Raw genomic sequence first — 12,812 nt, forward strand, 5'->3', positions numbered from 1 at the left:
TAATTTATCAACTATTGTGAAGAAAATAGTAAGGAACAATAAAAACATAGAAGAGCCAACAATAAGCTAAACAAAATACAATATTCTAATCTATTAACACATGGACTGGTTCAGTGATTCATTAAAAGTATAATTTGTTCCAAGAAGTCATAGTTATATTGATCTTTACACATTCCCTTACCCTTGATTGCATGGCTTTAAGCATCAACAAGCCAAGTTAATGGCTTTTCGCATCAACATACGCCCTTGTAATCTGCACGCAAAGATGCGGGTTACCGGAAGCAAAATCTTCATACTTCTGTGAGGAAACTATACTTTTCATGTTTTGGACAACGAAGTTCAAAGCAGTTTCCTTCAGTTTCGTGTTTGAATGAACATCCGCAATCTCTAAAATTTCAATAGCATTAGATATATTCATGGAATTCAGCATGTAACGTTCACAGGACTCCTGTAAGTATGGAATCTCATACTTATCAGCTGAGACATATAGCGCGAAAACATGCTTCTCCAACTTATCTAAGGGCAAGTTCCCAGTATAAAGAAACTCTAAGAGAGACTCAAGCTCTTCAGTGCTCAACTCAGACAGAGTGATTGTATCAGTACCCCTTGGTGGAGCCTTGCAGCCGTCTGAGTCCAGTATATTCTTAAAGATTTCAGATCTTGCTGCCCACACAATTGCTAAACCTTGATCAATCTTTGTAGAAAAAACTAAAGGATGTGTAATGCAGGTATAGATAGGGATTTTTACCAGCAAAGCCTTGTGTGCTGGTATGCAGGGCCCATTTTTAGGCTTAAGCTGTATATCAGTGTGGCTTTGTTCCTTGAATGCCACCACAAATCTGCTTAAGAAACTTACTCTCTTTTTCAAATCATCTTCAGTATCCTTCGAGCCAGTCAACGGTTTCTTGAGATTTGCACATGACCAAGCATAGCACATCCAGGAACATAGATGTTAATATTTATTTCTAAATTGTTAAAATAATCATTTAGCATTTATATCTAACAATTTAGAGACTACTTTTATATGTACTTCCCCTCATCCCTGTTCAGAAACAAAGCGAACTGTCTCAGACACATTTGATATTTTAGCCCCTTTTTCAGGTGCTAAGATATCCTCAATTCAGTTGCTGCACATACAATGTGGTCAATGAAAAGTTGAGATTGGGCACTGTGATACCCAAAATAAAAGGGACTTATAGCAGAATTTCAAACATATGAAGGAGATTTTGAATGATATCATTTTTAATCAATGATTAAAGATATAATGAAAAAAGAAAATTAAGGGAATAATACTTTTCACAGACATCTCAGAATAAGCATTTCTTCATAATAAGTCAAGAACAATAACTTTTATTTTATCCCTATATGTTTAAACTAGCCAAAGTTATGAAGTTATTACAGAAATTATATACTGCTGGTGGTCAATTTGCTGGCTGCTGTTTTTTGTTATGGAAGTTAACTAGCCCCTTAGTACATAACATTGATTAGTTTAATTGCCAATATAGACAGAATAGGTTAAAACAAGGATATTATGTCACAAAAATTTAGAAAAAGAAAATAAATTACGTCATTCACTATAGTGACAGTTGAATTTGTCCTGAGAGAAACAGAGAAAGAAAAGTTATGTGAGACAGAAACCAATGAGGAACCTGACAAAGAAGAAGCCGACAAGCTATCATTTGCAACGAATGACAAAAGCGCAAAACCATCATTAGCGACAACTGTATTTTCTAACCAAATCCCATGCTTAAAGGAGCTTTAGTCCCATAGTCAACAATCGACCTATAACCCATTTCTGTTTTTTATTCTGATATTAACAGTCATTAAATAATTTGACAAAAAAAGCATTCATAAAATAAAAGTACCTTGTACTTGCTGATGTTTGTGCAGTCGTGGAACTGGAAATTGAAGTTGTCGAAGCGGGGTTTTCTACAAATAGAGAGAACATTAGCTAAAACAAGAATTCTACTTGATCAACTTAGGCACCGTCTTTTGCTTAACACTTTGTTATTTGATATTTAGTAAACATTTTTCAGTTACTAAAAGAAATTTTTTTTTTTTTCTATACACCGCAGTAGATTTACACCTTTCCCTTCTTTCCAAATCCAATTCTTCTAAAAACAAGATAAAATCAATCATTCAACTTAAATTAATAATTTTGTTTACAATTTTACTCATAATATCTTTCTTTCCCTCTATTTTTTTCCTCCTCCACACCAAATACAAATTAATAATTTTTTTTTTCTGTGCAAAAGTAAGATTTTTTAGAACTCTTAAAGGATAGAGGCATGAACCCACATCGAAATTACACACATTTGACGTGAGATTAAAATCGCAACACTCTCTTTTGAATTTCTTTAATTCCTACAAAACTTAATATTAATTTTGATTTTCTTTTCGAAAACCATTGATCCAGAAGTGAACACAAACAAACACTTACTCACCTTTAAGAAAATATAACATGTAATAATCATTTTAATCTTCCCATATAACAATTTGAATAATCATAAGTTAAGTACCAAAATCAACTAAATTAACCCATAGTATTTTTCTTTTTTTTTTTTAAGAAAAAAATAAGAACCTGTATAATATATAGTCAAGGGTCGAACGAAGGGGAAAGAACCAGAGTTGGCAGAAGAAGTTCGCCAAGGCAGAGGGTCCGAATCCCTAATAACCCAACTTTTTTTTTTTGGAATAAGAAATCATCGCCGTTGGAGCCTCGCAGACTTGCAGAGTCGCAGAGGAAGAGAGCCGGCGTTTTATACAGGAAGGATTTTTCGGTTTGTCTTGTTTGAAGCCGGACCGTCCCGGTTCAGCTACTTTTTTGGTTCACGTGCTTCCCACGTGTATGGCAATTGCCAGGAAAATGAATGAAAGATTACCCAAAAGAATATACTCTAAAAAGTTACCTTGATAAAATCTGATTTATGAGGTTAAAAGTTGAACATTTTTCAACTTAGATGGATTAAATTGGATTTTTCTTGTAAAACAATATAAATTTTATCTTTTTTTTTTTTTAATCTTTTCTTTATACATCCTTTCGATTATTTTTTTTTCCATTAATCAATGATGAGCTCAAACAAGCTAATTATCATTTTTTTTAACAAATCAGAATTTTATTGCTTTGCATGCATCTTTGCATGTAAGATATATTCTACATATTCTTGGTGATTTCCCCTTAATTGTCTTTGCATGAACATATCAGATATTTTCTGTTGATTGATTTCTTCTTCAAACGGAATGGTAGTTAAACTCCATTAATTTTTCTGGTTTTGGCATCCATTAAAAATGCCCTTGTAATCTGCATACCGAGATGAGGGTTCTTGGATGGAAAAACTTCATACTTAGCTGAGAAAACTATATCCTCCATGTTTCTAGCAATATTGAAGTTCAAGGTAGTTTCCTTTAATGTCTTGTTTGAACAAACATTTGAGATCTCTAAAATTTCAAGAACATTTCAGGCATTCAAGGAACTTAGCATGTACCGTTTGCTGAAATCTTGAAAGTGTTGAATCTCATACTTATCAGCTGCAACAAACTATGAGAAGACATGCTTCTCTAACTTGTCGAAGGGCGAGTTTCCACTGTAAAGAAACACTCAAGTTCTTTACAGTATTCAACTCTGGCAGAGTCAAGCATGCTCCTGAATATCTCTGATCCTGCTGCCTATAAATTCAGTAAATGAATAATTGATTTTAGTTTACAGAAAAAAAAATGTGGAAATTAAAGATCCAGTAAGCCTCTGTGTGCTGGTATGGAAGCCCCATTGTTGCAGGTTTGAACTGAATGTCAATGTGAATTTGTTCTCTGAAAACCACAACAAGTCCACTCAAGAAGATTATTTTCTTATTCAAATCATCTTCTATATCCTTCATGCTTGTTATCCATTTGGTAAGATTTGCAAGTGGCCGTGGCTAACACAAAGAAAAACAGATACTTTAACCCGGATATGACACGTGCACGCAAGGGTTCAGGCATGTCCCTACTTCATAAGAAGTCGGTAAGATATAAAGTTAGGCATCATTTTCCATACCGAAATAATTCGAATGCAGATTTCTAACAGCAATTACAGAATCATAGCAGTTCAAACCATACATTTACTGCACCGGTACAAACAGAAAATGCAACAGGAAAACATGAAAGGATCGAGGTTCGAAATGATTGATTGCAAGGACTGGGCCACCGAATTAAGAAAGGAAACATGAAAGCAGGCCTTGCCTTACAGGAATTTGGTGAAGATGCAACAGGAATATTACTGTCTTTGTTAGTTCCTTTACAATGATCATTTTCAAGCTTGTTCATCAAGGTTATTCCATTTCTTGCCCCATAGCATGCTCCACATATTGTATTCCTTAGATGCCTTAGAATCACTGGCATTGAACTACATATTGAGCAATCCATTTGCCTTTTTTGTCTATCACAAAACTTTTTGCAGAATAAAAAATTATGAGAGGAAGATGAAAGATAGAAAGGAGGAAGAAGGAGAAGCAATATCCTATTTTGAATTCAAATATTAGATGGCAGAGTTCATCGTTCATCCAATAATAACTTAAACTAAATAGATAATTTGCTTCTTTTCTTTTCTTTTTTTTCATATTTAAGGATATCAAGATTGAAGCTTAGTTATAGAAACTAAGAATACAATATTCTACTAATAGATCACATAACTATCATAAAAATATAATTAAGTATTTAATGAAAGTTGGCAAAAAATGAATTTGATGGAAAAACATGGATAATTAGAGCATTAAAGACGGGTAGAAGAGTCAATGGATGACTGTATATTGAAAAAAAAAAAAGAAGGTAGATGTGTGTTGTTGTCAGTCAAGGGAAAAACGGGAAGTTGGCTGGAAATGTGTTTTGAGTTAGTTCATGTCTTGCATAAACAAATGTATATAAAATATATTTTAATTGGAAAAAAGATTGATTCAAACTTCAAAGAACATCCGGCTTCCATAGCCATCTTGACCAAACTTTATGACAATTCCTCTTCAACAATCCCACACTAGTAAAAGCATGCATCAAATTGTTTATTTACATTTTACACTAGGAACTAACATCCAATACAATCAACCTCACTAGCTACCCCTCTCCCATAAACAGCAATGATTTGACTAAGTAATCTCATGATATGTAGGCATCATAATATATAAATTCATGATATGGATCATGTGATAATACCATTGTGTATTAGTTGAATGTATAGAGTCAAACAATTTGTTTGTACTGTTGAACTTCTTGTGTCAAACCTGGTGATCAAGTTCAAGAGAGGCGAGTGTCTAGAGCATAATTGCATCAAAATAGTAATGAAAAGTAAAAACAAAATATATATTTTTTCACAACATATATGGTATTATGTTGCAAAAGACAAGTACAAATTATATTTTACAACAAAAATAAATACAATATTATTGTTAATGCTGTTTAAAACACTACTATTTGCAATCCTTTGCACAACATTTTTTTAACATGATAAAAGTCTCATGCTGCAATAAGTGTGCATAGAAGTTATTACAAACATATTTTGTAAAACATCTTACAGCATTACATGAAATTTTTATTGCTAATTATCACATTTCTTGTACTAAGGATTGAGGTCACCAAGTCACTCTTACTTTTTTATGTTAAAAGTAACTGGCATGTCTGACAAATTCATTGTTGTAGAAGAGAAATCAGCATCTTCAATGACCTGAAAATGCAAGAAATATGATGCATTAAGAAACTAGGACGACCTTCATTTGTCACTGTTTTTTTTCACACGTATATTTTTCATCCTTGAATCCTGCAAAAGGACTCTTCTAGAGATGTTTATGAGATTCTTACCTGATCACCAACATGGATGGAAGGAATATGAGCTATCTTGAACCACTCCTTTCCTTTCCTCTTTTGAAGCTTCGGATTCAGTGAAGAACAGTCCGTGATACTAAGATGATGCAGAGAGTGAGGTAGCCCATCTTCAGGCAAGGAACGAAGCTCGTTACAATCTTTTATTTCTAGAATTCGAAGCGAAGTGAGTTGTTGAAGCCCATTTTTATCCAGGGATTTGAGATTCAACAGGCTGCTGATGCGTAAAGATTTGAGATTAGTTGGCAGCAGACTATCCTCCGGAAATGACAACATTTCTTGGCATCCACCTTCAATCTCGAAATGACTAAGAGAAGGAAGTTTATGCAACTCCCACGCTGTCTGAGGAGTTATTTTGTCACAAAGAGAGATGCAAAGTATATTTAAGCTGGAAGGCAGGCGCCATGGTGGAAGTGGCTCCAATTCCCTACATTTGTTTATATGCAGTGACTGAAGAGATTTGAGGCTTTGCATCCACCGTGGGAGTGACTTGAGGTTGTTGCAGTTGGACAAAACAAGTGATGTCAGGTTCAGTGCTTGCAATCCCTCTTTAGGAAAAGTTGTCAAATTAGGACAATCCCGAATTTCTAAGACCTCAAGTGACTTTACATCGTTTTGCAAACCCTTCTCGATTGAAAGACTTTGAAGATTTTCGCAGTCCCACAGACTAAGAGTTTTAAGATTCGGGAAGGAATTCAAGGAGAAGGACACCAGAGAATCGCAACTGCTCCCCAAATATAAATTTTCAAGGCGAACAAACTGATTTGCCATTTCAATATGTTGAGGAAACTCAAAGTTTCTGCAGTTGCGGATATAAAGTCTTTTCAATGAACTGGGTTGATGAAGTTGAGGAAAGGTTTTGAGTGAATCACAATCGATGATATAAAGACGTTGAAGAAGAGGTCTGTCCAGTATTCCTGTAGGTAGGGACTCCAAGGCATTACATCTCTCAATTTTGAGGCTGGGCAACCTGGGTGGTAAGTCCATTAATTTTGTGATACTTGACACTTTGAAAGTCACAGAAGAGGCAGATGAAAAAGAATCATCCTCTAGCAGTTTCTTACTTGGTATGGAGTCTGAAAAGTCATCACGTTGATGATAACCTGAAATCTCACTTACACTTGAAGGAAATTGGGATGGTTCTTCAACATCACTAGTTCTTGACTGATTATCACCATTACTTCTCTGCCGCACCTGATCACAATTGTTTAACTCCACTTTACAAGTATCTGGAGTCCTTGGAAGTAAAGCTGCAAGCATCTGACAATCAGAGATCCTCAGTTCTACCAAGGAAGGAAGGCTCTTTGGTAAACCACCCTCCAGTTTTGGACAGTTTATCAGATAAAGCTTCTGCAGGCAAGGAAATTCTTCATCTTGAAGTGATATCCACTGTTCCCATTGTCTCATTCCTTCAAATGTTAAAGTCTTCAAAGAATGATAAGGTTTAGAAATGGATCCATCCACCCTATAGAATTCATGGCCGATGCTACTTACTGCAACAATCCTTTCAATTATGAGGTGTTCTAGTGATGGCAGCTGCCCAAGTGGAGGCAAAGAAGAGCAATTATTGCAGTTACGGAGACATAGAAACACTATGTTTGAGAATGAAGAGTCACACAACCAGGACGGGAACTCTGTACCCCCATAATATTGAATTGTAAGGTTTTTCAGCTCTTTAGAAGGCTCTAGATTCTCCAGCACCGTCTGCATGTCCTTGGCTGGATTGCTTTCATTGCTGCTCCATTCCAACCGTAGTTCATTGAGATATCTCTTAGCTTTCAACATGGCATCAGATGCATCAGATGGGAAGGATATATTTTGCAAGTTCGAAATGAACAGTGTTCCGTGAAGATCTAGTGCACCCAACTCTTTGATATTCAGCCCATTGCCCACAATAAAATTTGTCAAAGTCTGAAGGTTTTTCAATCTGCTCATTTCTTTTGGCATCTGTTTCAAACCAGCTCCCTTAATGTTGAGATGTCTCAAGTTGAACAGCTTGACAAAGCTTTCTGGTAACATTATAAGTTTTACACAGTTTGTCAACAGCAGTGTTTCTAGATAGTACAGAGTACACAATGATTTAGGCAAACTATGTAATGCACTTTCAGAGAGGTCTAGATAACGTAGATGCTTCAATTTGCCTATTGAATCGGGCAATCGAGCATCTTGATATTGAGATAAAGATAGGACTCGCAATCTTTGTTGTCTTGAACAAATATCCTCCAATGTACGAGGACTTAATTGACAAGATCCATGATCTGAAGGAGAATTAATTAGAAAGAACGTCCTTAAGTTCTTAGCTTCATGAATGCCCTGTAGTTTCTGAGAGGCATCATATTGGCTGGCTAAAAAGGATATATGGCGTGTCCTCTTAGGTATTGGATGATTGCCTTGTAATAAATAAAATTCTTCTCCGGATGCAAAAGTTACTAAATCATGCACAAGATCATGCATTTTAAAGAACAAGCCATCTTGTATAAACAATGACCTCTCTAATAAACCGTCAAAGCATTTAGCACCTACCTGCTCCAAAGATTGGCCACCAGAGTTTGCTAGAAAGCCTTCTGCCATCCACAAGAGGACCATTTCTTCCTTCTCAAGCTCATAATCTAGGGGAAATAAGGAACAAAAAGCAAAACAGTGCTTTAGATGATCGGGGAGGTAATCATAGCTCAAACGCAGAATTGGAAAAATTGGTCCCTCAGCTTCGGTTGTCAATGATATGCTGCTGTCCAGGACTTGATGCCACTCTTCACGGGTCCTTTTGTAACGCAAGAGGCCCCCCATTGCCATTACAGCCAAAGGTAAGCCATGGCATTTCTTCACAATTTCCATGCCAATATCCGCAAGATCTCTCGGAACACTTTGACCCATCCCAGCATATGCAGACTTTTGAAACAAAGACCAGCTTTCCTCCAGCGATAATAGGCTTAGTTCAAAACAAGTGGAACAGCCCATAACACGCGCAACATTTCTGCTGCGTGTGGTAATAAGGATCTTGCTTCCCCTTGCACCAGATTTCAGAAGAATTTTTAGGGCATCCCATTTTATTATATCTTCGTTCCAAACATCGTCTAAGACAAGTAGAAATCTCTTTCCGGCTAAGCTATCACGCAATACACTTTGAAGCAGATCTAGGTTGTAGCTCTTAGGACTAGGCGAAGTAGTGGCCTCAACAATTGCCCTGGTGATTTTCAGAATGTCAAAGTCCAAGGAAACACTTATCCATGCTTGAAGGTCAAAACGCCGACGCACCTTATCATTGTTGTATACAAGCTTAGCAAGGGTGGTCTTTCCACACCCCCCCATGCCCACTATGGCAATCCCATCAAGTTTTGCATCCCCTGACAGTAACAAGCGAACGATTTTATTCCTGTCTTCAGATCTACCAACGACTTGGGCTTCATCAACCAAAGAACTTGTAGTCAATCTGTCTGAGTATCGGAATTCTTCGTATTTTCTTGCCTTGAAGTTAAATCTGTTTTTTTCATCATCAAGGAGTTCAATAACTTTCACAATTTGCTTGATCTCTAATTTCATACCCTTTCCATATTGTTTCCCAAAAGAAGGAATGAACTGGCGTGGCAAAGATGTTAGTACTTTTTGAGATTCACCTTCCAGTTTGCTTCTCGTGTCGTCGTACAAAATCTCATCCGCAAGATCGTCTGCGTCGTAGACAACATCTTCGAGCTTCTGAAGCCAATACTTCACGCTGTTATCTTCTTTTTGCTGCTCCTCAGCACCCGAAATCACAGCGCTAATACTCGACAGCCTCGATTGAAGCATTTCCAAGTATGAAGCAGATTTTTTATGCTTTTTTGGGAAGTCTGATTCTAGAACCGACTGAAGCTTTCCCAAAAGAACCCGAATGGAAGTAGATACACCAGGCATGTTGAAGGCTAGCAGATGATGAGACAAAGTGCAAGAAACAGACTGATTTTGCTAGATCTGATGAGGTTTCAACGGTGGAATTTTGAGAGTTTTGCTTCCGTGACTAATAAAAGGAAGGGGAACACTTTCATTTGGGTGTAATAATAATAAACTTTTAGTGATTAGGGGACACTAGTAGTTTAAGATGCATTAGGTGTAAATGCGGGTTAAATTACGAAAGCCCTGAACTGCAAAGGAAAGAAATTTTAGTTGAGTAGGCTAAGTTTTAAATAATAATTTTTAGTGGATGAAAATGATAAAAGAGAAAAGATAAGAAGACAAGAATTAAAAAAAAAAAATGTATGGTTCAATTTTGATGGTTTATATTTACGGAATTTTTTTTATAGGTAGTGCAAATAATATATAAAAAATAATAAGAAGAAAGATGATGAGATATTACAACTGATTATAATTTATTTAAATTATATTTTTTAAATTAATAATTAATTACTTCTTGATTATCAATATTATCTCATTATTATTTTTAGAGAAATCTTGAAAAGGTTAATATATTTAAATAAAATAAACGTAAAACTTTTTTATTGGAGCAAAATTAACTTATATCAGTAAAAAATATTTTAGTTTTATATTTTTTTTAATTATTAATTTCAATAAATTTAAAAAGATAAAAAGACAAATAAAAAAGATAAAAATAATTTAATATAATCTTTTAAATTTATTAAAATAAAAATTAAAAAAAAAATAAAATTTTTTTATGCAAGTTGATTATTATTATTATTATTATTATTATTATTATTATTATTATTATTATTATTTGTACAACTTTCATTACATAACTCATGTCCGCTTTAATCATGACAAAAAAAGAAATATATTTCATTTGTAGCCCTTATTGGCATGAAATGTGCATCTCACAAATAACAATTTTTTAAAAGAAAAATTTAAAATAGATAAATTATTCGGTCTTTAAAATTAAAGTAAGATATGTCATATTTAACAGTTTAAAATAGTTATAAGTCATATATTCGAAATGATTCCAACATCACTGACTCGAATCTAAAATTTTTTTGTCGAAAAAAATAAATTTTAATCAATTGAACTAATCACTTATTAATAATAAATAATAATATTTATTATTTTAGTAGTAGATCTTTTAAAATTATTCAAGTCTATTATAAATATGTTATTTCATATAAGATTCAAAGAAATTGAATCTAAAGTTTAATTATTTTAATTAATTCATATAATTAATTTTAAAAAAATATTTAATTTATTTAAAATTTAAATTTTAACATCTATTATTTTTTCCTATCTCAAGTTACGACTTCTTTATTAAAAAAATAAGATTTGAAGAGTTGATTGAGGCATGATATATGATTAAGCTATTTTTTTTGTGTTGTTCAAAAATACTTTTGAAATTTAGTTGGAGTAAGTTAAAAAAAAAAATTGTGTAATTGTATAGGAGCTTTAGTTAAAATTGTGAATTGAATTTATCAATAAGACAATTAATTATTGTTTTTGGGTGATAAGAAAAAAACACTTTTGCATTAAAGATTTTAACACTCTGCCCTTAAATCTTAATTAATTGTTTATCGTTCCAAGTTTCAATAATAAATTTAATTAAATAGTTAGAGGCATTTGATTTGTAAAATTTTAGATTTAGAGAAGAAATTCCTACAATAAGTAATTCTTCCTAACATAAAACTATTATATTTTTGTGTTTGATTCGAGAAAACTCAAATTATGTAATAAAGTTTTTTTATTATAATGTCTTTTATTATATGTTAAAAATAATGTTTTTGTTAAATAAAAACGTAATTTTTAACCCAAAAAAATAAAATCAAATATAGTAAAAAATTATGTTTTTGTTATTACAAAAAAGGTTAAATATAATCAAAGACTTAACTTTTCTTTGTATAAATATAGTGTTTATATCAAACGCTATATTTATATGAAAATAAACTTAGTGTTTAAAACATTTAAATCACCTAATTTCATTTAACTAAATGGCTACATTTCATTAAAGATGGCGTTTTGGGAGGAAAAATCAATGTTTTTTACTTTAATCAAAGACTAAGTTTATAAATGTACAAATGTAATTTTTGATATAAAGATAACGTTTCCTCATTGAAAAACATCATCTTTGACATGAAAAAAAAATTTATAACCACTAGGTTTATGAAAACAAAAATACCATCTTTGTTGGTTTTTTTTTATAAACTTCATAGAATACCACGTTTGTTTCCTTCAAAGACTATTCTTACCCAAAAAAAAAAAAGGGGTTATATTATGTTCAAATGTAGGTTTTATTATATTATTTTTTATTTATTATCAATCATATTTTGAAACAAAAAACGTGATTTTTAATAGATTATTAACTATGTTTTTTACATAAGAAAGGTGATTTTTGTTATTTAACAAAAATTATATTTCTTATGTCAAAATCATGATTTTTTTTATATTGAAAATGTGATCTTCGTTATTAAAAGACTATATTTTTTTATATAAAAATGTAACTAAAAAATATCAAAACTATTATTTTATATTATCATATCAATTATTATATTTTCAACGTAAGAAACATTATTGATATGAAAATATCTATTTTATTTTATTATTATTTTAATTGATCTATTGCTTTTCATATATAAAAAAAACGTAATACTTTTTAAAATAAAAAAAATTAAAAAACCAAAAATTAAAGTTATTCACTACGTTTGTTTTATTAAAAACTCTTTTATTATTTGTAATATCCTACGATCATTTTTAGTGCCATATGTCCAATCTTATGCCTAGGATTGCACCTTTGTTAAATTGTGTAGCTATAAATGCCAAATTTTCTGTCAGTAATAAGTATACAATAACATTAATTTTCATGGATAAAATAGATTAAAATTTTTTTTAATAAGATTAAATATGAAACAAAATTAACCCGAATCTTAAAAAATTTCAAGGAAAGGTTAAACTTCTTAGATTACCCCAAAAATCAAATAGCCTAAATCAAACATAAGAATCACATTTCAAAAAATAAGATTCTAGAAAAATTCTTTCCCTAAGTTAGTAAACAAATCAACCGA

At 32.6% G+C, this 12,812-nt stretch overlaps 2 protein-coding genes and 1 pseudogene across 2 annotated transcripts; all 3 read right to left on the reverse strand.

The window, feature by feature from the left end:
- Positions 1 to 62: 62 nt before the first annotated feature.
- LOC111309439 (BTB/POZ domain-containing protein At3g56230-like) lies at positions 63 to 3,200 on the reverse strand. Its single transcript, XM_089748721.1, has 4 exons — positions 3,159 to 3,200; positions 2,582 to 2,667; positions 1,866 to 1,929; positions 63 to 904 (listed from the first exon to the last, which is right to left on the reverse strand). Exons 1-4 carry the CDS (start codon positions 3,198 to 3,200, stop codon positions 218 to 220), a joined length of 879 nt encoding a protein of 292 aa, XP_089604847.1. The 3' UTR covers positions 63 to 217.
- LOC111309664 (BTB/POZ domain-containing protein At3g56230-like) lies at positions 3,076 to 4,465 on the reverse strand (annotated as a pseudogene).
- Positions 4,466 to 5,316: 851 nt separating this feature from the next.
- On the reverse strand, positions 5,317 to 9,811 carry LOC111309441 (putative disease resistance protein At3g14460). The gene is made up of 2 exons (XM_022908498.2): positions 5,824 to 9,811; positions 5,317 to 5,689 (listed from the first exon to the last, which is right to left on the reverse strand). Exons 1-2 carry the CDS (start codon positions 9,733 to 9,735, stop codon positions 5,612 to 5,614), a joined length of 3,990 nt encoding a protein of 1,329 aa, XP_022764233.2. The 5' UTR covers positions 9,736 to 9,811; the 3' UTR covers positions 5,317 to 5,611.
- Positions 9,812 to 12,812: the final 3,001 nt, after the last annotated feature.

Source organism: Durio zibethinus, chromosome 19 (assembly GCF_047325235.1).
Source record: "Durio zibethinus cultivar Kanyao isolate XHJ-2024 chromosome 19, ASM4732523v1, whole genome shotgun sequence".
Lineage (NCBI taxonomy): Eukaryota > Viridiplantae > Streptophyta > Magnoliopsida > Malvales > Malvaceae > Durio > Durio zibethinus.